At 40.6% G+C, this 25,236-nt stretch overlaps 1 protein-coding gene across 4 annotated transcripts in view; it reads right to left on the reverse strand.

Moving 5' to 3' along the window:
* The window catches only part of TMEM266 (transmembrane protein 266), a 69,257-nt gene that overhangs the window by 11,668 nt on the left and 32,353 nt on the right, over positions 1-25,236 (reverse strand). For 3 of the 4 annotated variants that reach the window (XM_032446904.1, XM_032446906.1, XM_032446905.1), the window contains exons 5-10: positions 24,835-24,989; positions 20,441-20,556; positions 11,624-11,680; positions 10,334-10,472; positions 9,665-9,780; positions 2,479-2,665 (exon numbers count right to left, since the gene is read on the reverse strand). In XM_032446904.1, the coding sequence (XP_032302795.1) occupies positions 2,479-2,665; positions 9,665-9,780; positions 10,334-10,472; positions 11,624-11,680; positions 20,441-20,556; positions 24,835-24,989 (770 nt within the window). The remainder of the gene's footprint in view (positions 1-2,478; positions 2,666-9,664; positions 9,781-10,333; positions 10,473-11,623; positions 11,681-20,440; positions 20,557-24,834; positions 24,990-25,236) is intronic. The other variant, XM_015872463.2, reaches the window with a different exon arrangement.

Below are 25,236 nucleotides of genomic sequence, written 5' to 3' on the forward strand. Positions count from 1 at the left end.
TGTGTAACATAATTATTTCTTTGTAAATAATCCAGACAATTAGATGCAAAATCCTCTGCTTCAGTTGACTGTTCTCTAGATTATGAATTACAGCACTGAGTGCTGGGTGCGAGGTTTCTCATGCAACTTGATCTTGGTCCCCTTGTCAGTACTCCACCATAATGGCAGACTATCATGGGTGGCTGCCCCTCACTATAACGCCATAGGAGATTCTCAATTGTAAAACATGGAGTCACCCAAACTCAACTCGTTAAACTCAGCTCCTAATAATTCATCTGCAAAAGCTTCGTATGTAATATATGGTACGATACACAAAAAATATTTCCTTGTGTTTTGAGTCCACTTCTGGGAACCAAAAATTAACTCTATATTCTTAGTATGAATGCTTTAACATGAGATAACTGCACCTTACCTGATATGTGAAGCAGCACACGCTTTTTTATTTGCTGGATGTATTTTTTTCCCCAGTGAAAAGCTTGACTTGCTTTAATGAATCATGTAACCCAGCAGTATAGAAACCAAGATTACGTGCCTACTTTGTTGCAGAGGTAGTCAGCGTTTTACAGGGAGAAACAAACCCTGAGTACTGGTGTTAATCCGGAGCAAATACTTTGGATAGAAGGAAAAAAAAACCCAACAGACAAATCTCCACAGCACCATCATTTCAGCAAACCTCCTAACTGTGCACAAGACTCCCCAGTTCCAAATGTAACCCTCAAGGAACACATGCATAAATCATAATATATCCATCAGGGGAAACCTCTGAAATCCTATTAAAAAAAAAGGGGGGAAATGCATTTTAGGGGACAGTCTGCTCAACTGCCTGCTTTTAAATACAATTCCAAATCAGGAATAATTAATGGCTGAATTGCGGTTAGTGCGTAGCCATTACTACAGAGGACAAAACAGATGCAATCTCTGCATGCTTTCATTGCTGTGCAGGGAGTGAAAAAATAAACAATATGAAAGAACGTGGTAAGCTTTTTCTCCTAAAGCTTTTGGCTAAAATATTTCTATGCCTTAAATTCATGAGTTTAATCAAACAAAGGTACCAACTGCACCTCTAATTCTACTGAAACAGGAAGACCAGGGTGGCTGTGGAAGGAAGGCTTGTGTATCACTACAATAAAGGATTATTACATGAAATATACCATTAACCATCAGTGAGATTGTGGCACATTCTCTCCCCCATCATGAGCATTGGGAATCATGGGTAGAGAAGCTACACCCTGTGTCCAATAAAGCCTTCTGTTCTGATAAATAAAGAGGGTCCAGGTAAATATAACTGATAGCATTCCCCTGAACCACACATCTCAGCTAAAAGAAAACCCACACGACTGCTCCTCATAACAGGCACTGGAGCTGCCTATGGTGTACAAATGTACAAATGCTCCTTTCCTTGCACCAGAGCCTCCAGGTCTGAACACAGCTGAGCTGTCCAGCACTGGCAGTTTTAAACCACTTAGTGAGAGCATAAGCCTCCAACCAAGGCAAGCTGGACAGCTGGTGTGTGGGCAGCCACAGCACCTGGAAGGCAAGCTGGGATGTGGTGCAGTCAGCAGGATGAATGAAACTAGTAGGAGAGTCTTGTTTCCATGGATTCACAAAACGTTACACAGAACACAACAGAACACGGCACACAGGTTTCTATGGATTTGCACATCTGCAGTCACCCATCTATGCTTATATTGCTAATCCATATACACAGATACCCTTAGAGTCATAGAACCACCAACGTTGGAAAAGGGCCCCAAGATCATCCAGTCCAACTGTCCACCTACCACCAACCACCATTTCCCCACTAAACCATGTCCCTGGGAACAACATCTAAGCATTTATTGAATACAAGACTTGAGTATCTCCCAGCAGACACTGGATTCTTGCGTGATGATGGCCAAGAGAAAAGAAGACACAAAAAACCATCCAAGCTAACTCCTGATGTACACAGTCTGTCCTGTGACTAGATATAAAGGTGAGGGTAATCTGGCCTAATAGATTTAACCCGATACTTTTAAAACTGGTATGAAAAAAAACAACACTATGAATACCAATAGCTTTCTTATGCATCAGGCTTCTGTGCTGTGAGATGTGACATCAATTTATAACAGTCCTAAGTCCTCCCCGAACCACAGAATTACAAGCAACCAAAGTCTGAAGTTGTTTTTCAGTTCTTCTCAATTTCCCTGCTTTTAACTGAGTGATTATTGCTTTGCCAATTCTGATTTGACTGCTGCTGCTTTAGTGTTTGAGGGTACAATCATGAGGACACTGGGAAGGTATATTGCTAACATTGTCATCCAGAGTTGTTTCATTGACACTGGTCAAAATCTGCTCAAAAATGCTGCCACTTTGGAGCTGATAAAGCTTCTTTGCAAAAATGGGAAAACAAATTCACTAGCAGAGGGAAAGCAGTAGGTTCAGTCACTCTGTGAAAGGGAACAATAGTGCCATGGATAGCGTCACACGGGCAGCACTCACCTCGTGGAGTCTGCAGCTCGGTGATGGTCTCAGTGGCTTCATCGTCTGAGTCTTCAGTGGCAACCACCTTGTACCTGTTGCTGCTCTGTTTGTTCAGCACATGTGGGACCTGCAGCGCAGCCTCTCTCTCTGCAGCCAGGTCCAAATCTTGCTGAGCAAGGTGAGCCCTCAGCTGCCTGATCTCAAACTAGAAGAAAGAAAACAATAGCATGTTCATATGATGTCAGTACATGCCCATATTTTACAGTTTGGTAACTATTATTCAGTTTACCACTCAACTACTACAGACTGCTAACAGCAAACACAACATGACTATGTTAACATTTGAGCTCAAGTGAGCTGGATTATTGTCCATGTAATTGAAAAAATAATGGCCATCTCATGTGGTCTTTATTTTATACACCTCTCCCTCCTGAAGATACCGTTTTGTACAATTCCTAACAGATGTAACTGTCAAACTGAAAGAAATATTTACAGAAGAACATCCTTAATGCGCATTCAGATATTTACATTCTTGACAAACACCTTTAATCTGTTAGACTGTAACAGGGATTGCTGTAACAGGACACTGCAGTCTCCTTCCAGCCCGAACTCCACAGCATGAAGAAAACCCTGGGGCAGGTTGCCACTTTTCTATCCACTTCTCTCAAACCCAGGAGCTACAGCACTTACTGACACTCTGCAGTCAGGATAGGATCTGCCCAAAAAGCAGATACAGTTCAGATGACAAAAGTTACCAGGTACAGTTTGATTGATGGACACAGCATGTTTCTCCCCCACATCTGACAGCCACAGGTCTTCCACAACGCAAGAAGAAAAACCATTTCTCCAAAGTGCAGAGACTATGCAGACTTTTATATAAGCACCATAAAACCTCACTGCCCTTCCCCTTATCCAGCACAGCCATATGACAAACAGGTTTCTCCTTTTCAAACTCTTTTTAAGATCAGTAGTATGGCAGTGCACACTCATGTTTAATTACAGAGAATCTGAAGGGGGAAAGCAAATGAGGCAAGTAACAGGCTAAGGCATTTCAATTGTAGCATTGCTGGTCTCCCTTAGTTCAAGGCCTGAGAGGCCATCAGAGCATGATGCTCCAGTAAACCATGCTGCACCTGTCATTCCATGTATACAACAGAGATGGAATTAGCACCTCTGTGCTTGAAAACCAGTGTGTAACAGCACGTAGGCCAAATGAATCTGGGAATGGCTCTTACTTCTCAGATGCTGATTCTAGTCTGCCATGCCATCCTATTTTGGGATTGTCAGCAGACTAAGTTTTCTTAAGTGCAGTCTACATGAGATACAGCATGTATGCCAGGCACATTGCTGAGCACCAGCAGCTCCTCTGACCGGGGAAAGCAGCTGGAGGAGAAATGAGACAAAACTTCCTCAGACTTCAGAAAGAAAAGATGAAAAAGGAATTCAAAATGCCATATCTGGAAAACTACCTGCTTTCCAAAGCATAAAGAAAGGAGCTTACAGCTCTCCCTCATAGATCTGGACATTTTTACTTTGGTTTTGCCAACAAGTTATGAACCAATCAGCCTGGCATACTGACCATGCAGCAGTTGGTAAGCACTGCCTGTGATGGCCCCACTAGGCAATCCCACTCCATGCAAGCAATTCTTCATCTACTCTTTCTGTAGGGAAGATGAAACTGGAATCCACAGGGAAAACAATCACCACTATCCAGGTGAGCAGCCACTCTGGCAGCATCAACAACAGAAGGGGCTCTGCTGCCATCTCATGTTTAAAGGACAGAAATACACGCCTGCAGCTCCAGCAGCAGAGGGTGCACCTGCTCACTAAGGACTAAACCCATGTGCACAGCAAAGCAGCACACTGCTCTGGACTTCACCATCGTGTGAAAGGTAACCACACAGACATTCAGAAAGGTAACAGTGGAAACCAACATGGCCTACCACACTGCACAGCTTCAGCTGCTTAACAAGGGCTCTGTCTTCTTCCTTTGCAGTATTTCAGATGGACAGCTTCCAGGCTTTTCCTAAGCTTTTAGCTCATGAAAGGCAGGCACATACTCAGGAGAGCATTTCAGTACTGATTGTTCACAACTATTAAGAGCGATCCCAAGTTATGCTGAAGCTGGTATGCAGTTTTGACCACTAACAGCAACCCAACAAAACAAAGGTTAAGCCTGAAAGAAACGTGTGTTCCTTATGGGCATGATTCACTGAGAGACTGCATGAGCAAATTACCTGGTAGGTGCTTATATCTACTGAACATTATATTGGACACTGACCTCAGGCAGATCTAATGTGTAAAAGAGCTAATGAGATTGCTCTGACTCCACATCACACAGGCCAGGGCAGGTTAAATAAATCAGCAGAGAGTGTGTATGTATATAATTTTCATTTGCAGCAGGAGCTGATGCAGCCATCTGAAATGTAGACCTGGGCAATACAAACACAGAAAGCTGCAAGAGAGCTGCACTGAGGATGTTTTGTATTTTGAGGGCAACCTCTAAAGGCTTAAATGTTTGAAATATAAATAAGGAGAACAGTAAACACATAGACAGTCATTCGTATGATTTGATTTGTTTCAGTTAAGACTTGATGTTATTTACCAGCACGCCTATATTATTCATTATCTTTAATTACACATACTTTGGTAGCTTCTTATGGGTTCCTTTATCAATAAGCTCCCTAATATACATGGAAAAAATGTGTATTTATATATATATATTTTGTTTGTGTGTGTGTGTTGATAATCTGTCTTATGTGTACTGCTGCTGGAATAGACTTTTATAATTACATGGAATGAGATGTGCAGTATAAAGGTGTGATACACGTGGCTTATGTGAAAATACATTTACCACCAAGAAAAAGGGAAATAAAGATAATTTCATGAAAGAGTAACTACATTGTCAGGCCAGATGAGAAAGCTACGACTCACTTTGTATGGCTGGTTGTCTAAAAAGTTGCACTCCTCCCATCTGATGTTTTACATATGCACAAGACTCAAAAAGGGACAGACTTAGAGTCATACAGAACTTCCCTTTAACGGTTTTGTAACTAAAAATGACTGACGATTTCAGAGAGATCAATGAACATTTCAGTCAAAAGCTTATTTGTGTCTAATGCAGGCACAATAACTTTGTTCCACTCTATGAGTCTGTCTGTATAGAATGCCCTGCCCTGGAACTTTTCTGCCACTGGGATGCAATCCAATGTTTACTTCCATTAGTTTAGTCATTGTTGGTAACAATAAAAATCAGGAGACGTTTGCAAGCAAATAATTTATGGGCAGAATGAAACACGGGATGACCTTGGCTGCCCTCCATTTACCAAGAAAATGACTGGTAGTTAGACATGAATTAAAATTATTGCAAAAAGATAACATAAGTTATTTCTCCAATAGGTAATTTTACCAGCTAAATAGCCCTGTCATTAAACTAGCAGCTGATGTACAAATTATACTCCAAGATGAAAAAGAAATTACAGCTTCCATAGTTCATATAGTTTTGGAATGATGAAAAACCCTATACTACAAGAGCTGACAGAAAAGGAGCTTTTGTGGTACATAGTCTGGGCTGGACTGTACTCAGCTGGATGACTCTTATGTAAGAGTAATGGAAAAGATCAGGTAAACAGATCTATTGTCAGAAATGGAAGTTCCTTTACAGGTGATTTCAAAAGAAATTTGAACTGGAATTGGCATTGACAATGAAATTTCCTATATATACATATATATACTTTATAATTTAACTTATTAAATTGATTAATCGTAGTCATTAAGCTGATAAAACAGTACCATCAGCAAAATACTCTTTCTGTATTTTTGACAGTAATTGCAGTGCGACTTTCTAATCTCTCACCCATTTTAAGAAATCCCTGTTACTGTGATGGGTGCAGCCTTTCAATACCTGAAGGGAACTTACTCCCAGGAGGGGAGTAAACTCTTCGAAAGGGCTGACAATAGCAGGACACGAGGAAATGGTTTTAAGTTAAAAGAGGGAAGATTTAGGTTGGATGTTAGGAAGAAGTTCTTCACTAGGAGAGTGGTTAGGCCCTGGAACAGGCTGCCCAGGGAGGTTGTGGATGCCCCGTCCTTGGAGGTGTTCAAGGCCAGGTTGGACGGGGCCCTGGGCAACCTGATCTAGTAAATGTGTATGTTTGGTGGCCCTGCCAGGCAGGGGGTTGGAACTACATGATCCTTGAGGTCCCTTCCAACCCGGGTCATTCTGTGATTTTGCGATTCTATCATTTATAAAATATATTCTGCTTTTCAGATGGATGGTTAGCCAAAAATCAGCATCTGGAAGGAGTTTTCATATTTGCAGACTACGTTTCCAGTGTCACTCAGGAATGGAGTAATACTTTGCAGTTGTGATATCTGATCATTGGCCAAAAATATATACAGCTGACACGTAAACCTAGACAGATTAAAGACAACACAAAAGCCACTGCTACTACAAACTAGTACAAACTGGCAAACAGGCTTTGCTCTCCTTTCACTCCTATGCACTCATCTTCCCTTCCTCATTTCCTACCTTTGATCAACAGAACCAGTTCTGCAGCATGGGGTGAACTAGGCACTAGATACAAGGCCTACAAAACTGATCACATCTGTTACATGAATGACAACCCAATCACTTTCCAGATCTGTTTCATCATATGCATTCATGCAAGTAAACAGGAAAAGACAGGTTGGCAGAAAGAGGACAAAGGAAGTACCCCTAGCACCATTAGCCATACTAACTCAAGCTGATTTAAACTGGTCATGTTGTTAAGATGTACATTCAGCTATGTTTAAGTTAATTACAAGACATGAGTCTGCTCAACAAACCTACATGGCGAGAGATGTCAGATGGAGGCTGCTTTTGTGACTTAAATTCCTCTTGCTTGTGTATACACACAAGGACTAAAATCACACAGCTCAGCACAAGGAAAACAACAGTTCACAAATACAAGTTAAAAACCTCATCATAAAAACCTATAGGAAGGCTATTTGCCTTATTGCCTTGTTAAGTACCAGCTTCAAAACACAAAGGCTTCTCAGAGAGGCTGTATACTCAGAAGGGAAATGCCTTACAGGTGTTAGAGGCAACAGGTCAGCCCCCTACAGGCTCTAGGCAGCTCCCCACTATCTCATCTGCCTGTGATAGAGGTAGCAGGTACCTTGTAAAAGAGGCAACCTGGAATCCCTTCCTGCTGGACCTCCAGATTTAAGAGCAGCCAGACTGCTGTAGGCAAGTCCTGCATGCAAAAGCATAGACATGCTCACTCAAATTCCAAGAATAAGCAATCCTTCAAAAGGCTGGGACAGCTAATCAAATGAAAAAGCAAAAACCTGGCAGAATTTTAGACATCAAATAGCATTAGGAGACTTTTTTTTACCCCCTCACCAGATACTGTATACAATGCCAATGTGAACATTATAATGCTGACAACTTGTTCTTGACTGAATTATGAATCTATTAATTTACGAAGAATGCAGTACTTGTGTCAATGTCTTCTGTTGCTAACTGCAGCAAATTAGTACATTTACCTCATATTATACAGCTGAAACATTTGTTTGGCAGGAACTCAGGACAGTAAAACATGAGAGATTAGTATGCTGTCATTTTTCCTATAGTCCATATTTTTCCATAGCTGATGACACTTGAAAGCTAGGAGAGAACCTACTCTGTTTTCACAGATTTACTCATCCACCAAAGCAGTAATTCTCTATACTTGACATACAGCTGTGCTGTAATCATCAGAGCTCAGGTTCAGGCACCATGGTTAGACATTCCGCAAGCCAGGCATGCAGATAAGGAGAATGTGGATCAGAATTGCAGGGTGGCAAAAGTGCTCCCAAATCCAGCTTGGTATAATGAGCCCACCTCCACTCAGACTGTGAAAGAGCAAGATCGAAAACTGCTCAGGGAGTAGGAGCATTACTTAGCTCTGCAATAAATTTCCTAAAAATGAATGTCTTTAAATTTATGATTGTCAAGAACTTTAACCTAATAGCATGGGCTGACAGACAAAATACTGCTGTGGGACTCGAGAAACTGCTGATTTGCCTATTGCATTTCGTCTAAAGAGATTCTCTCCTCTGTAAAACTGGGTATATACCATTCCTTGTTCATTTCATGACCATAACAGAAGCATGAGTCTACCAATATCAGTGCACAAAGTTGTCACAAGGAGGACTGTCAGTGGGTTTTACGTTCCTAATAGAGAGATGGGCACATAAATTCCTGCTTCAGATTAGGCACCTGTTCTACAGCTGTCCTGTACTGGGATGAGCTGCCTCTCCTCCTGTCTACTCAGGCCCTTCAACTTTTTGACTGATTGACCCACTCCAACTCAACCCCCATTTTGTATTTGAGAAACACCTGCCAGTAGTGGCGAATGGGAACCCATGCTGGAAACTTCCAGCCTTTATTCGGACACCTCTTAATTATCATTGCAATTGAAATGAGAACTAAGTCAGCTGGAGGATCATTCTGTTGTGGTTTGGTGGTCATCTGAATACTCCTTGCTACTACTGAATACTACTTACAAACTCATTTACATAAGACTGTAATTCAAAATACGTGGCTTATTGTAAAAATGACTGTTTTAAACTCCCTCCCCCCCCATCTGTGTGTGATATTTTGCATTTCACCTTCCCTTATCTCAAAAGACGGAGCCATTGAATATTTGGGGTCTTGGGAAGAGTCTAATCAATGCTGCACCAGAAGCTTCTAGTTTCTGGTGCAACATCTTGAGTCTGTCAAAAGAGACTCAGACTGACATACAAGAAAGCAGCCTTCTGCATTTAAAGCAGGGAGATTCATTAGCTTTCATGCAAATGCATGCACTTTTCCAAGGAATAAGGCTTTAATACAGCTGCAGCATCCAATAATGGCCATGAATTTTGCATGCTCTGAATATCGTGTCAAACTGCACTCCTTCAATAAATCAAACACTGGAAGCAGTTCTTCCCTATTCCTCACATTTGTTTTCCTCACCTTAAGAACAAACACACGCAGAGCAGCAGATAGAACCAACTGCTGTTTGGCAAATATCATGCATAAAAAAACCCTGGCTGCAGCCACTATTTCTTTAACACTGAAATCTGTCACTCTGCAACAGAAATCCTAATGACACTTTTGAAACCTTCAATTATATTAGAGTACTGTATTATTTCCTATGACAAGCTATGTGTAAATAAAGACAAAAATGAACTTTACCCCTTGTTCTTGGCAGATCTGGGTTAGTCTTTCCAGCTGCTCATCCTGAATAACCTTTGCTTTCTCATACTGCTGAATCATCATCTCCATCTCCACTTTCACTGGAAGGACATACGCTGAAAAACACAAGCAATTCACATTAACCCAGCTGTGATTCTTTAATTTTTAAATCAGAGGGAAATCCTTTACATATCTTCATAAGCCCCCCCACCCCCCAAAATAAACACCACTTTCACTTACAGCAAGTGAATTAAAGTAGGAAGGATTTCTAACACATGAAATGCAGGTCATAAGCAGGATCTAGATCTTACTTGGTCAGATATCCAGTTGCCTGGCTGAGTTGAAATGCATCCTGCATTCTCTTCTTAGCTTTTTGCTCATACAGACATTTCTTGGTGGTTACAGCAAATTACCTAATTGCTAGAAAGGAAGGATTTTCTGCTTGGAGCTCCTTCATTCCCCTATAAACCTGATCAGCATGGCTCCCTCCTACTCTCCTCCATGCAAGCCATAACTCTCTCCTCTTTGGTACTTCTAACATATAAGATGAAGGGGAACAAAAGGAAGAACGGTGGAAAGCAATCTTTCCACATATTTAAAACCTTTTTGCTTTGTTTTTTTCCAGCCTGTCAGGTAACTCTAGGAGACACAAACTGAATCACGACTCACCATCAATGATCCTCTTCACTCTCCATATTCGTAGTGTGATAATAAGGCTGATAGCATCCCAGGGGCTGTTGGGCCCATTAGCTACTGTTGAGGCCACCATTGGCGCCAAGGACAAGATTATGACAGCACCATCAAACACCTAGAGAAAAATGACTGGTGTCAAACCCATCCTGGAGATCACAAGCCCTGCCTTTTCTATCTGAGGTCACGAAGGGCACCCATTTTCCCCAAAAAGAAATGAAATTTGGGTATGTATTTGAAAGGGATATGAGAGGTGGCCAAGCCCCACAAGGGCTTCATCCTTTTAAGGCAGCATGACAGAGTTCTTTAGTGCTTCACCCACATTTGATGAGGTGATGAGAGATAAACTGGTGGGGGTCAGGAAGAGAGAAAGTATTTGGACCTACTGGCCAAAATCCCAATATAGAAGTGATAGCCTAAATGCTATTATAGCTGAAGACATTCATTATCACTGATATTTATTACTTATTATTTGGCATGATTATTTGCCCCCACCTCAAAATACAGTCCCTGCCCATAGATCTTACTGCCTGAAGGAAGAGATCAAGAATACAAGAAGAAAAAGGAGGGTGCAAAGTGATTTAATCGCTCTTGGCCATGTCCTGACTACATAATGTGTGGGAGCATCTGTGCATCAAGACAGAAAGATTCTCTGCTCTCACTGTTATTGGGCAGCAAAATTGCCAAGGTTATTGACAATGTGGACTGTTCAGAACTTGAATGATGCTAGTTTCATTGTGGATTAGATCAGAAAAGGCAACCGTATTCATTGGAAGTCAGATTTATGAAAGGAAATAATTTTACGTTAAAATTGGGGTCTTTGCCATATGAGTGTTTTCTATTAGCAAACAACCATACACCAATTTTCAATCAGGTCTAACTTCGAATTGGTTACAGAAACGTATGTACACAAGTCACATGAAATTTTTTTTTACACTCATTGCTCATTATCTCAGGGTAGCAATAACAACTGTTGGACTAGCACAGCTCTACCAATAAAATACATAGGCACATGCAGCAAAAACCCCACAATCCTGTACCAAAACATTTCCGAATATCACACTCCTTGAGAGTCACACAGAAAAGAAAACTGCATTATATGGCTCTGCACTAACGTGAACAATGAAAGGAATATGCACTCCTATCTGAATTAAAAGGTATCTGCATCTGACCTGTAACTAAGCTACCCAAGGCAGTTCTCAATACTGTTAAGAGCATTAATATTCCATTGTCTGCCTGGAAATCAGAGCAAAGAGTAAGACTGCTTACCTCTATTTTGTTTTCAATGTAATCCCATATGCCAAGAACCACAATCCTCAAAATAGTCTAGTAAAATAAATTAGGAAAAAATGATTAATATTATTATAATTTGATATATATACAGATATATATTTAAACATTAGTTCTTTATGTACTTAAGGGCTTGTTTTTGTCTTATCTAAACATTTTGCATCCCTTCCAAATAATAAGGAACTAGAAATAGCTACACCTTCAGAGAGTAGAATAAAGTACTGTTTTCCAACCACCATATTAACTCAGTGAAACACCCTAAGCACAAATGTACAAGTAAGTACAAATGTTCAGTCTTTTCAACATTCTCAGGTTTCTTTTAGACATATGAGATTCAAATAGCCATAAAAACAAAACAAAATAAATAAACAAATAAAAATATACAAGAAATAAAAAAGCCCCAACAGACCCAAGCCTTCAAATATCCACTCTTGGGCTCCCTCAGTAGTGTTGGAATGGAATAAGGTTTGCACTTCTTGCCATCTCTGCTATGTCAGTGCTTACTATTTCCTAATGAAAATATGCCACTGTGCCTCCTTCATGCCCAAAGCTGATGATATTTCATCAGTGTGCAGAGCAGAGGCTCTTATTCTCCCCTTGCCTGTTCTGACTGCAGAGTCTTCGCCTTACTGTGAAGTCCCAGAAAGTCACAGGATAAGAAAGAAAAAGATATTTACAGTCCTCCCCTATTAAACAGCTGATAGTAACATCAGAAGGAACACAGAATGAACCAATGGTGAATTCCAATAAAAAAAATCCAGTGGTGCTATTTCCTGCTCCCTCCCGCCCCCACCCTTTTTTTCCTTTTTTTTTTTTTTTTTATTTCTTTAAACTGGCCTATAGGAGACAATTAAGAGAAAATAAATCTGGTGATTGAAATTGAATTCACATAAAAGGACCATAGGCATGACAGGCATGAAGATCCTAACTGCAGCTGAATGACTTGTGGAGAAGAATGAATTTCTTCTCCATCAAAGACCAGTACCAATGACAGAGAGCTGAGTAGGCCTACATGTGAATGGTCACCAAGCCAAGAACCGTGGCTGAAGGATCTAAGTGACTGCATGAGAAATATACATATCACCTCTTCACTAAAAATGCAAACTTCCTAAAATCCCAACCAGCTCTGAATTCACACCAAACACAGCAGCGTTACTTAACTGTGTAACAACAAGATTTGTCAGAACAGCATTGTTTTGCCAAACCCCATGAGCCCAATTGCCTCACTTGGTCCAGGATGACCATGCTGAGCTCTACCTTGGCACTCCAAGCCTTAACTTGTTTTGCAGAGGAAGACACTGCTGTGAGACATATGTTGCTTTCAAATCCTGTCTTGTATCACAAATAATCAGCAAAGTCAGCCAGCCAGCACTCACTCAGAAATGGTGTAGGTGAAGCACTGTCCAGGTCTAGCTGAGAAAGGGAGCTGCTAGCCAGAAGAGCAAGGGCAGCACTCTCTTCCCTCTATGAAAAATGATGAGATTCTATGTAGACACCATGAATGCTAGTGCTGCTGGTCCCTGCTCCAAAAAAGAACACTTTACCTCCAAAGCACTTTACAAATAAAGTCTAGGAACAACAATTTCCTTATGAACCTGTATGCACAGGGGTTTTAGATGGGAAAGATGAAAAGCATGACTGCAGCCCTATGAAACCCCTTACCACTCCAAATTTGCCACTGTGGTGTGATGAGAGCACAGTGTGTGAGTACACGTGCTGCTGTACAACCAAGATACTCCTGCAGCCTTTGTAACCCAACTCTGTAAGGAACTCCCTCACCCCCCACTGAGAAGCTGCACAAAGTGCAAGTTACTTATGAGCACACAAATCCTGCTGCATCAGTTAAGCCAGGGTCCACCCCAGCAAGATCCACAGCAGGCAGCCATTGGGAAATGCACAAGGAAAAGCAGTGCCTTGCCAAAAGCAAGCTGCCTTTACAACAACCCTGTTGACAGCATAGAAACATCCAGGTCATTTTCTTCTGTGCTTAAGCACCACGTATGAAGTGCTATGCCAATAAGCAACGAAAGGATGGTTGAACACTTCAGATGTTTACAGTAAATGATGGTGAAAACCTTTTCTCTTTTGGACAGGAGATCTTTTCTTTGCAGTGATAGGGCAGACATGCACAAAGAAAATAGAAGCGCTGTTGCTCAACTCTAAATGTGATTCACCATGGAACTGTTGAGGGAACATAAAAAGGCAGAAAAGCTCAGTTTAATTCCTCACTGCAGCATTTAAAGCAAACTACATTACTGTCACATTTGCAGGCCCTGAGCAGTTCCAAGGGCTGGATGCTAGCACAAATATTTTCATTCCCAGCCTGCTGGTGTGAATCAGCACAAGCCAGCAATGACGGGAAGTCTGTCTGGCAGACAGCAACAGCTCCTGGTGCCACATCTAGGAGACAGGCTTCCTCACAACAAACATCTTGATGACAAGCATATCTGCTTAAAAGTAGAGCAACCAAATTAAAGGAAGGGAGAACACAAGGGCAGAACGAGCCCTGCTCCGCACCCAAGAGACATCACCTTTGGAGCAAACAGTGCACATGCAGCTGGTGGTACAGCTGTGATATGCCCATGGCCCCCTGGTAACTTTTTACCACTGGCAGCTCCAACCTCTTTCGCTTTCCCTGCCCTCTCTGTGCAAAATAGAGAAGCACCACTATTTCCTACTGATGCACAGGCATTTTTCAGCACTGTAGCAAATGCACGCAGACAGCTCTGCACTGCACTACAGGTATTCTGCATTTTGGGGTGTACAGGTTTGAATGCAAACATTAGATATCACTGAGTATTTATTTTTCAGCTAAAGGCCACTGACAGGTTTGGGTTTTTGTTGGTTTTTTTTTTTTTTTTTTAAGCTGGAAAAAATGCTTTGACATTTCTTGGCCAGACAGCTTTTAATTAGAAAGTCCTTACGTATATAGATATACATATATCTATATCTGTCTTATACATCTGTTTGATACACTCATCAGAAATACTTTCTGCTTTCTGCGGAAAGCTAAATCATTGCATAGAACTCTGTCCAGTGTACTAATAGAAATAAAAGACTAGACACTTCTGTGAACTTATGTTAGATGGAGCAAGGGCAGATTAAAGAAAAACAATCCATATTTTTCATAAAGAAAGGCAATTCTGAAGTTGACGCTGTTCACTGCTGACACAGTTGCTTGCATGACATTGACTGTCTGTAGTGTTGTAGCTTGTGAAGAGCTGTGATGCTGCAGGTTCTCTCTCTAATTTGGCAGGGAAACCTGGCCAAGTCCTTTGCTGAGCCAGCTGTGTGCATTCCCACAGTCTGCGTGAGCTGGCCACATTTGTTAGCTGACTGCACAGTATGTTCAGTAATTTTTAATACTTCACTGCTTGCCTTGGAAACACACTATTTACTACCCAGTGACTTGCTGAGCCATTATCATCCACAGCATAAAGAAATCCAAAGGAGGCAGCACAGCTGATGCTGGCCCACCACACGCTTAACCACCTCATTTCAAAATGAGGCAGGGATTGCACAAGAGCTGAACAGTGGATGGAGGAGGGTGGAAAGGGTCTTTAGCAGAGTGTTTCTCTCCTTCTACTGCCACAAAACACTGGCAGAAACTGTAAGGTCAAGCTCCTGCCTTTAGGATATATCTCATAACATCAAATATCCATTGAAATATTTCCCAGAAAGAATACCTTGTACTCACTCTATAATCTGTGGTCTGGGACACTTTGCAGAGGCCTGAGCTCATTCACGACTTAAAAGAATTGCTTTTTGCCACCTCATTGTGCGCCTGACCTGAGATACTGCATTACTTGTTCTGGTGTTTGCTCCTCCCCAGCCTGCAGAGCATGAAGAAACACACTGGCATCTTTAACTGATGCATCCTCCTGCTTCCCAGGCATAGGCAACCTCCTCACAGGGTTTCTCTTCAACCAAAGCTCTGAAATGAAGAGGATAACTACTGACCTCACCTCACAGAGCACAAAACACTCCTGACTTACTGTGCTCTGTAAAACCATGAATCTATTAGCACATGTAGTCATGAACGCAGTGCATTTTTCTCACTGCCTACCACTAATACTCTATTAGGGTACCACTGAGTGATCAAATGCATCTTTGCAAGAGCACTGCAGTTCACTTGATGTCCTGAAATAGTCATTCTTAGAATGTGGAGAAAAGGAATTAATTTTATAATGAAAACTTGGGATTGATTTGAAAGGGCTTTACAGGAATAGAAATGTTTTACTACAGATATAGCATATTACTGTAAGACCAATGCAGATTGAACAGAAAATCCATCTTAAGCAACCTTGCTTCAGAAGTTCCCTCTTGGCATGATCACATAGAATTCTTATCTTTTCATAGTGCACAGCACAGAAGGTGTTGGCCTGCAGCTATCAAGAGATGAAAGCATAGATGAAGCACTGATAGAGCACACCATGTAAGTAATACGTTCTTGGAAAAGAAATGGGCAGGCTCACATTTCAGGGGTGTCTCAAGCTAAATCACTTAGGCCTCTCCAAAACTAGTTTTTTTGTGAAGTAAGAAAAGTGGCTAAAAAAGGAATGTCCCAGTATAGTAAAGACAGTAGCTTACATTTACCATTGTAATTGTAATGGTATATAAAAACCAGTATCTTTCTAACTGCATCTCCCCTTGTCAATCACCTAAAATAAACTATAAACAGTGAGCAATGCAGGGCATTTGTGCACCACGAAGAGTTGTGCACGTGGAATGAAAGGAAACATTCAGAAGTCCCAGCCTGTGGAATTAATATTAGATTATGATCTTTCTGTTTGGTTGGTAGAAGCATGACAAAAAATCCCCAAATCCTAACAAAAGAAACAGCTGATTTCTGTAATGAAAAATTCTTCAGGAGCTGTAATGAATAATCTATATGGGAAAGAAATGATTTTCTTAGTTCTGTCCTTTGGGATGCGTTTCCTCCTAGAAGTTCTCTATAGAACATCAATAGGAACGTCATCCTTGGGAGGTCTTATTATTCCCAAGAATTACTAGATGTAAAACATCACAATGAGTACTAAGAACTTCCAACACATTAGATGGCATTTTTTCCTCCTACAGTGAAAATGCACCTGTGAGCCAGGGCTAATTAAACAAATCCTCTATCAACCAGTACCCCAGAGAAGTACTTATTTGATTCAAGAACTTGTTTCTTGGATATAAGTAAAAGGTTGCAGTGCAGTGACTGCCCAACTTCAAGCACATCAGAAGACCTGGTTTCTCCCTGGGAAACACCCAAGTGCTGAAAGCCAGCAGAATGCCTGAGAGCTTGGCTGACTGAAGCACACACAGAGCAATGCAAACAACCAGTATCAAAGAACCTGATTCTTGCATGCAAATGGTCACAGAAGTCTTAGTAGAAAAAGCAGAACTGAACACAGCTACAGAACCAGATAATCGTGGCAATGCTATAAGGCTATTACTAAATACAGAATCCAATCCACTTATCAAAATACTCTGACTTTCCCCACCTTTCTTTTCTCAACCAACTGTTACTGAGGCTGAATATGCTCTCTTGTTGGGGTGCAACCCCAGCCTTGCTCTGCTATTGGCATCGGGGTTCTCCTCCCAAAGTCTGCTCTTCTGTCTTAACACCTGGGTAACGTTCAGTGCACAGACAAATTATTGTGATGTATGTAAACAGAGACAAACATACACAATTAACACCACTAGTAAATCCTACTCAGAATACTTGGGAAAAAGCAAGAAGAGTTGCTGTGTACTTCATTTGAATTTATGTTGGAAAAGTCACTGACAGTGACAGAAGATACAGAACTGTCAGAGTGCAATAAATTCCTTTCAGACTCCTGGCGATAACACAAGTATACAGAGGGCTGGAAAATGCTCCAAGCCCAGCTACTTAATTTTGTTGGCAAACATTCTGCTGGCTGCTGCTTGTTGCTGGCATGTTTGTCCCCTTCACTTTAACCAAGTAGAAAGCCAGTGCCTGCTTAACTCCACCATGATGAGACTATAAGGACTCACAGCATCTTTACAGCACTTGCTTTTAACCAGTCATGCTTTTCCAAAACATTCAGATTTTCTTCTGGAAGTTTCCTGTTTTTCAACAAGTTGTTGTTGTCTTTTACAAGTTTCTATTACATGTTCTTTACGTCTAATCTGAAGTCTCTCTGAAGAATGACATCTCGACCTTTATAACGAATGGGAACCAAACCACAGGAAAAAGAGTAATGAACACTCAATGCTGGGACATGATACTTGCAAAGGAGAAAAACATTTTTTGTACACCAGAAACTCTCAGCCCTTGATTTGGGGAAAGAAGCTCCAACTGAAGGACTAAGCACCGTTTGCCTCTTGGATCCAAAGCAAATCAATTAAGCCTGCTCAAATCTGGAAACCCACTGGCAACATCCTTGGCATCAACAGTCACAGAACGCACTCAATGTAACTCACAGTCTTCTCAACAAATAACAAAGACAGCTGACTCATAGTACCAGGAATTGGGGGGGGGGGGAAGCCTCTGAAGGAACACAAAACAAAGATGGATGAAGAATATATTTGTATGATCTGCAGTTCTTACAACATTTCATAATCTCTTGAAATTCAAAGCTTCTGATTTGGGTGAGAAAAAAAAAAGACTTAGTTTTTCTTCTGAGGAAACACATTTCAACACACAACAAACCCAATAGTGAAGTTACACCTTCATTCTCTTTCAGATCTGAGGTCATTGAGGATATCCAGATACTTTGTGGAATCAGCCTCTGCTGCTTTAACCAAGTCAAGGACTCTGAGCAGCTACAAATGCATCTGATAAACCAACATTCAAAAAGTCTACCCTCCTTTGTGCTCATTAAATGGCTGCTTTGTGACCACATTTTTCACTGGTGTAAATCCAACCCACAATCAAGTAAGCAAAGGAAGATGCTTTGAAAGACAGAAACAGGAAAAAAGGGACTAGTAAGTGGCTTATGAAAAATTAGGACAGAAAGCAAAGAAAAATAATTCCAAATAAGTAATTCAGAAAGAAAGGAAGTACCCAGAACGCAAATTCAAGATGAGGATGGTGAGTCAAGCAATCAGCTCTAGCTGTGTGAACTATTTCTGTTACTGTTTTACTGCAAAGCATTTCCAAACCAGTCCATCCATTTGTTCAGGTACTGTTTCAGTAGGACTTAAAGTCTTTCTTTTGCCTTGACATAGATGAGAGCTGGTCTAGTCTGTGTCAGTGCTGCCACAAGCAACATACCAAAACCTGCCTGCATGTGAACTGAACTATGGAGGAGATACAGGAACAAGACACTGCATCAAAACTTTGGGGAAAGTGGTAAAACCAAATGAAAACAGAACTTCAGACTACACCCAGCAGAAGAAAATCAAGGAACACAGGAAAACTTGCTGTGAGACAAGCTCAAGACAGCAACAAAGATGAGGTGAGTGTGTAAGTGCAGTCATGCTGCCAGCAGCAGTTACTACAGGCTGATCCTACTGGACAGCTCAGGATTACAGGTACCTCCAGGGCGCATATTCCCACAGGAGAAAAGAAAGATTCTGAAGGAGACCAGCAAGTATTTCTTTATAGGGAGTGGACTTTATCTAGCAAACCCGAACCTTTGAGAATTAGGATATGCAATGCACAAAGAAAGGATTCTGCAAAACTTTTCTATGGTTTACAGGTTACATGTAATCTACAATCCACAGTCACTGCCAAATGATGGGAAATACACAAAGGAATTACATTCATTTGTGTAGCTCCAGCACCAGAGAAGACTGAGATACAAAGCCATCCTGAGACCCTGGCCTGGAATCAAGGAATCCGTTCTGAAAGTGCCCAAAGGCAGTCTGGATACACTAGCTAGAAAACCCCCATAATGAGCAGAAATAGAAAGCAGAAATACAAAATGATGCGTGTAAATAAATTTCATTAAACAGGACCACAGAAAGAAACAGTGGTAGAATATGGGTTGTATGAATCCAACACAAGTTGGATCATGTACAGATTTCACAGCTCCCAGTTTGTTCGGGGCTTTTCGAATATCTCTGTCATCTTCACCAAGACACACCACAGAGTGAGGACCTTCACTTCTTTTGGGATGAAAACATTTTCTCCTACAGAGCTAGAAGGTGTATTTTTAAATACGTAAGCTCCTTGGGTTCTCTTCCAACATACTAGTTGGCATCACGTGACAAAAAGGTTATACATCATTGTATGCCTGGAAAAATAGCCTTAATAACATGTCTAAATGTCTCCGTATCAGCGACTTCTCATTGAAATGAAGTTGGAAGCTATAACAGATTATCCCAATTTGATCATTTGTTATATCATGACTAAAGCATTCTCCAGTTTCCAAAAATATATTCATAAAAATATTTGCATAAAAAAATCACCATTTGTTTCATTCTCTTACTTTGTGTACATACAGCAACCCAGCACATCTAAACTACCCACATAAACTATGAGAGAAGATCATTGCACTCTTAAAACAGATCCTCTTATGAAATAAGATCTGTGAACTTGAATTAAGTCCTTACTCCCAGTGACACCAACAGGATTTCTGTGAGACAAAATGCATGAAATAGGCCTCATTCACTTCTGTGCTGATCAGAGATTATCTTTTTTTGTAGCTGTTCAACTGTAATTTGTCTTCCTTGCCAATTCTTTGCAGCTTACAGCGCTAATACAAACAAGATCTCTTGGTTTGCTAAGAGCAGCAACTGTTACCCTCACTTTTTCTTCTCTTCCCTCTGCACTCCATTACATTTATTCACAACCAAACCAGTGTTTAACTCTTGCTAACTTAGGCAACAGCATAAAAATACCTTGCAGTTCTGTGTGTGGTGAAAAGCTTTGGTCATACGTACCTCTGAAAAGAAAACAGACAGGATGACTAGGCTGATCCAGTGAATTACTCCTGCAAACTGAGAAGCACTTGAAACTGCAATTAACACAATACAATGAAGCATCATTTTAGTAGCAGAATGCAACTTATGATTGATATCATTAGTACTGCTACAAATTACACGTGGACCAAGCTTTCTTCCCTAAATTTCATCATGGAAAAAACAGAAAGGGAGTGAGATGTAATGGCAAATGTAATTCCAGACCTGCCAGCTGTTCACTCAACCCAGATCAGCATGTTAGCAGCCACAGCAGCTTTGCATTGGACCATTCACACATCAGGCTGCTGGTAAGCAGTGACATACACATTTCAGGTCTTTGTTACTGCTGCACATTGTCACTTCATGCACTGCATTAGTATGAGATGTGTGACTAAATCCCACCTACCTGCAAGTTCAGTTAGAATGTTGTAAGGAGACAATGCTCTGTTATTCCTACATTACTCCCTGTATTCATTCTCTTACAGTTATGCTCAGAAGACCAAGAACTATCTGGAACAGGTCATAAAAAACTAGAGCTTTAAAGCCTATTTCTAATGACTTAAGAAAGGCTCTTTTTACATCAGAGATTGTCTTCATAGGGTTAAACCAATGTCTTGAAACATGGAGAATTTCTCAAGTAAGCTTACTGAAATTCTATGTTCAAAGTATCCTTCATTGCTGAAAGCCCAAAGAGTCCAGTTATCTGAACTGCTGACAGCTCTTCCTCTGGAGGCCACATACTCTGAAACTTCAATTAAAATAACAAAGAAAAAAACCCTCTTTCTTTACTTTAGGGCATTAGCGAGACTATCTTCCCTACAGTGGATAGATTACAACACTGTGCAGCCCTGCTGCACAGCAAAGCTCAAAATAAACAATGGCTCTGCGTACACTGAAATGTAAGATTATGGCAGAATTAACTAAGAACATGTATGGCATGCACTAAACCAGGCATCTCATTTTAAAGTTAAAACTGATTAAAATGGGAAGAAGAGGGAAGAATGTAAAAAGAAATGAGGATACAAAGAAAAACATTGATGCGCTGCTGCTGGAACTTACACAGCTGAAGCTCATGGGGACTTGGTGTGAGAGTGTTTCCTGCAGTGCAGCAGAGGAACTACTTAGAGATGAAACAACACAAAAATGTAGCATATATACCTATCCCAAGACACTGTCTTTATAGGGTGGATATCTTTATGGGGGAGAATAAAGAACAAGAAATGGAAACCACCTGTAAGCTATTTTACACAGCTGCCGATTGACATAGAAGGCTCCAGCTGCCCCTTAGTGGACAAAAAATATATAGCAGTAAGAATTTTGATAGAAAATCAATTTCTGATGGAGGAAAGTGCTGGATACACTGCCAGACAGTGTGCAATCAAATTGCCAGTAAAACGGTATATCTGTTAAAGTCCTCCAAGCCAGAAGCTTTTGTTAAAGAGCTGAATCACTAACCTGTACACTGGCTTTGTATACTTGCTTCTTCCAAAAGATTCAGTTGCTACCTTTATCAAAAGAGCAACCCACATTTATTTTATTTGTTACCCTTTTACCCTAAAAGCCAAATAGTTTTGCTTTATTTTGCTTTATTCACATTTTGATCGTAGGGAGCTATGAGGATGATGTGAATACAAACCCAGGATGTTTTTAGCCATGAAAACTACCATTCAGTATAGAAAGTGAAGTACAGCTGGCTTCAGTCCACCTCCTCCTCCCGCCATCTATACTCAAAACACATATGTGGAGAACAGGAATGAAGAATGCATCCTGACAAATAGTGAGTGGACATTATAGAAGCTCGTACAATCAGCTCTTAATTCTGATTGTTGTTGTCCTCGATGACAGTTTCCTGGTAGATACAAACAAGCTGCTGCCAGGAGTAGATAGCAGCTGCTCACTGTGTGTTTTGGGCAAGCCCTGAACCCATATTCATGCAGAGATATCACTGCGTCTCAGTACTTGTTTTCCTCAGACAGCTACACACATAATCAGACAGGACCCTGATCCAGCAACCAGGTACAATTATGTGCTGCCTTTCAGCTCCACGGTTTTCAGGAAGACCTGATGCCTCCTACAGAAATATCTGCTGTAGCTGACTGCAGAAAGAGGACTAAGATGACTGCCTGATATGCTCTCCCCCAAAACTACTGAAGACAGAGAAGGGACAGCGTGGTCTGTTCTTCTGAATGTAGGAATAGGGGTTGAAACTTGTCAAGTTCAAAATACTTGCATCACATAAGACATTGTTTTGTTAAACACATCCTACGCATTTGCAGACCTGGTCTCTGTCACTGATCCTGACAGTTCTGTGTGTGGGAAAAGCGCAACCAAGGACTGCAATAAAAATATGAGAAAGGTACTTTCAAATATGACACAGCCAGGAAAATGGACTTTTCATGCAATAGTTCCTCCACAAAAAACTTAGAGCACATTGAAATCTCATTTAAAAGAGAAAAAGGAGACTTCCTAAATAATTATCAACTATAATATGGATTAGCATTTGTTATCAAAAATAAAACTGCCATAATGTATCCTAATGCACTGCTCAATTCCATAAATATAAAAAAATATGTATTTTTAAAAAGCATAATTTTGCCCTAAATGCTTTTTACCACTTCAAGGTAAATAATGTACATTCCTTGTGCAATGCAACTGCAATTCCAAGTGTCATCGAGATAATCTTTATCTGATTTTAATCAAAATAGAAAGAGTTCAGTTATAAAAGGCAAGAAGTGTGATGAGTTATAATTCAAAGCAGCAACATGGAGCTACATCCTCTCAGATGCTGAGAGAATCCACACAGACAGGGCAGGGATAGCATCCTAACAGTAAAATCACCTGACCAAACACCCATAGGTGACATACAGGGTGCAAGCTGTAGAGTTTTTAAGAGTATGATTTGCACCAGATACAAAGAGAAGTGAGACCTAAAAAATAGTCATCTTTTCAGAAAAATGAATGGTAAGAAAATGGGTTCTTCCAGAGGAAAGTCTCCAGAACTGTACTAGAAGCCTAAAACAGACCAACAGAAACAGCTTTTAAACTCTTGGGCTCCACACGAAGTGACATATCTACACATAAACATAAAGATGTAGTACCTCAATAAATGCAGTTCCTCATTCAATTTTTAAGGACTTATACCCATAATTAGCATTCCTGACTCTTCTGAAAGCTACAGGTTTGTCTAAATTATGGGTTTCCCCATCCAAAATTGTAAGTTCCAAGAGACTGCTGAAAATAACAAATGGAATGAAATGGTCATGCGGTAACTGTGTGTGCAGTATGGACAGACAGGGCTGGGGGCAAACTTGGACAACGTTGTGGATAGACAGCACAACCACTGATTCCTCTTGAAGGGTTTATAAAACAGCTGCCATTATCAATGAAGTCCCCTTGATTACAAATATACAATACTTAAGTCTCCCACTGAAAGCTAACTTCACTAATATCAACAGAAAAAGAACAAAAATAGCAGAATAACAGAATAAAAATGATGCTTGCCTACTTTAAAGTTGCCACAGAGGATACCAGACCATGACTCTTTCATGCTGCACATTCTTGCATTCATGGGATCGTCTGAACCTCATTATTGACATTTCAATGTATTTGTAGGGAGGTGCTAAAGGCTACTCCACAACAATTAGATGGACAAACATAGCTGGTATTTGTGTTCATAACAGGTTTGTATATTAAAAGCAAAAAATAAAGAAAGGAATGGAAGAAAACAGTAGTAGGAAAAAAAAGCAACATGAAAAATTGCACTGTGGAACCTGTGTAGAGTGAAATCAGATAAAGCAAAACTCCACTTAGGAAATTATTGGAATCACTGTGTTATAGTAGAATAAGAATCCGTAATGTTTCAGCACACCACAAGACAGAAAACCATCAATTCTTAACTACCTCAGTAGAAGTAAATAAGTAAGGAAATGGCATAAAATAACCTGGCATGTTCTTCATATCTACGTGTATTCAACAAGTATCGAGGAGATTAACAATACATATTATTTTTCTCCTTTGTGTACAAAGAGTTTCTGACCAAAAGGACAAACCTTTTCAGGTACCAACATACAGATGTCTGCACATATATTCCTGCTTGTATCCTCTGAAAATGCATCCTATATGAATTTGGTCAGCAAAATAGAGAAGGGACTGACTTCACTATACCAGGGTTCCACAGACACCATTCTTGCCTACCCTACTAAACATTTACATGGTAGGGGATTAAAAAAAAAACCACCAATCTCCAACCCACCCCTTCAAAAACCTCCCAGCAAGTTAAGCCCTTATTTCATTACAATAAAAAATAAAAATGAAAAATAAATCCCCCTACTCACACTGGAGAAGCTTTATATCTATTAGGAGTTCCAGAGTCAGAAGAATCACCACCAACACTACACAGGCTACCAGGAAACTGTTGAGACTTGCACTGAGCAAAAATACCTGCCACACAGCTGCTCGTCTCCCACAGCACGGCTTTAGCCAGTTAGATCTAAGAAAAGAAAATTAAGAGGGGGGGAAAAAAAAGAAAAGAAGTGAAAAAGGAAGAGAGCTAGAGAGCAGTGGACTCAAAACAGTAAGTTCTGCTGTTATGGATACAGTCATCAATATTGTACGTAGACTGTGGGATTCACTCACTGGTTTCTTTACTAAGGTTGGGCCATTTTCCAAATGAGTAACAGCGTTAAATCCTGTTTGCAATTGTCAACTCCGTGACCCACTTTAATAAGCGTGGTTAA

Source organism: Coturnix japonica, chromosome 10 (assembly GCF_001577835.2).
Source record: "Coturnix japonica isolate 7356 chromosome 10, Coturnix japonica 2.1, whole genome shotgun sequence".
NCBI lineage: Eukaryota > Metazoa > Chordata > Aves > Galliformes > Phasianidae > Coturnix > Coturnix japonica.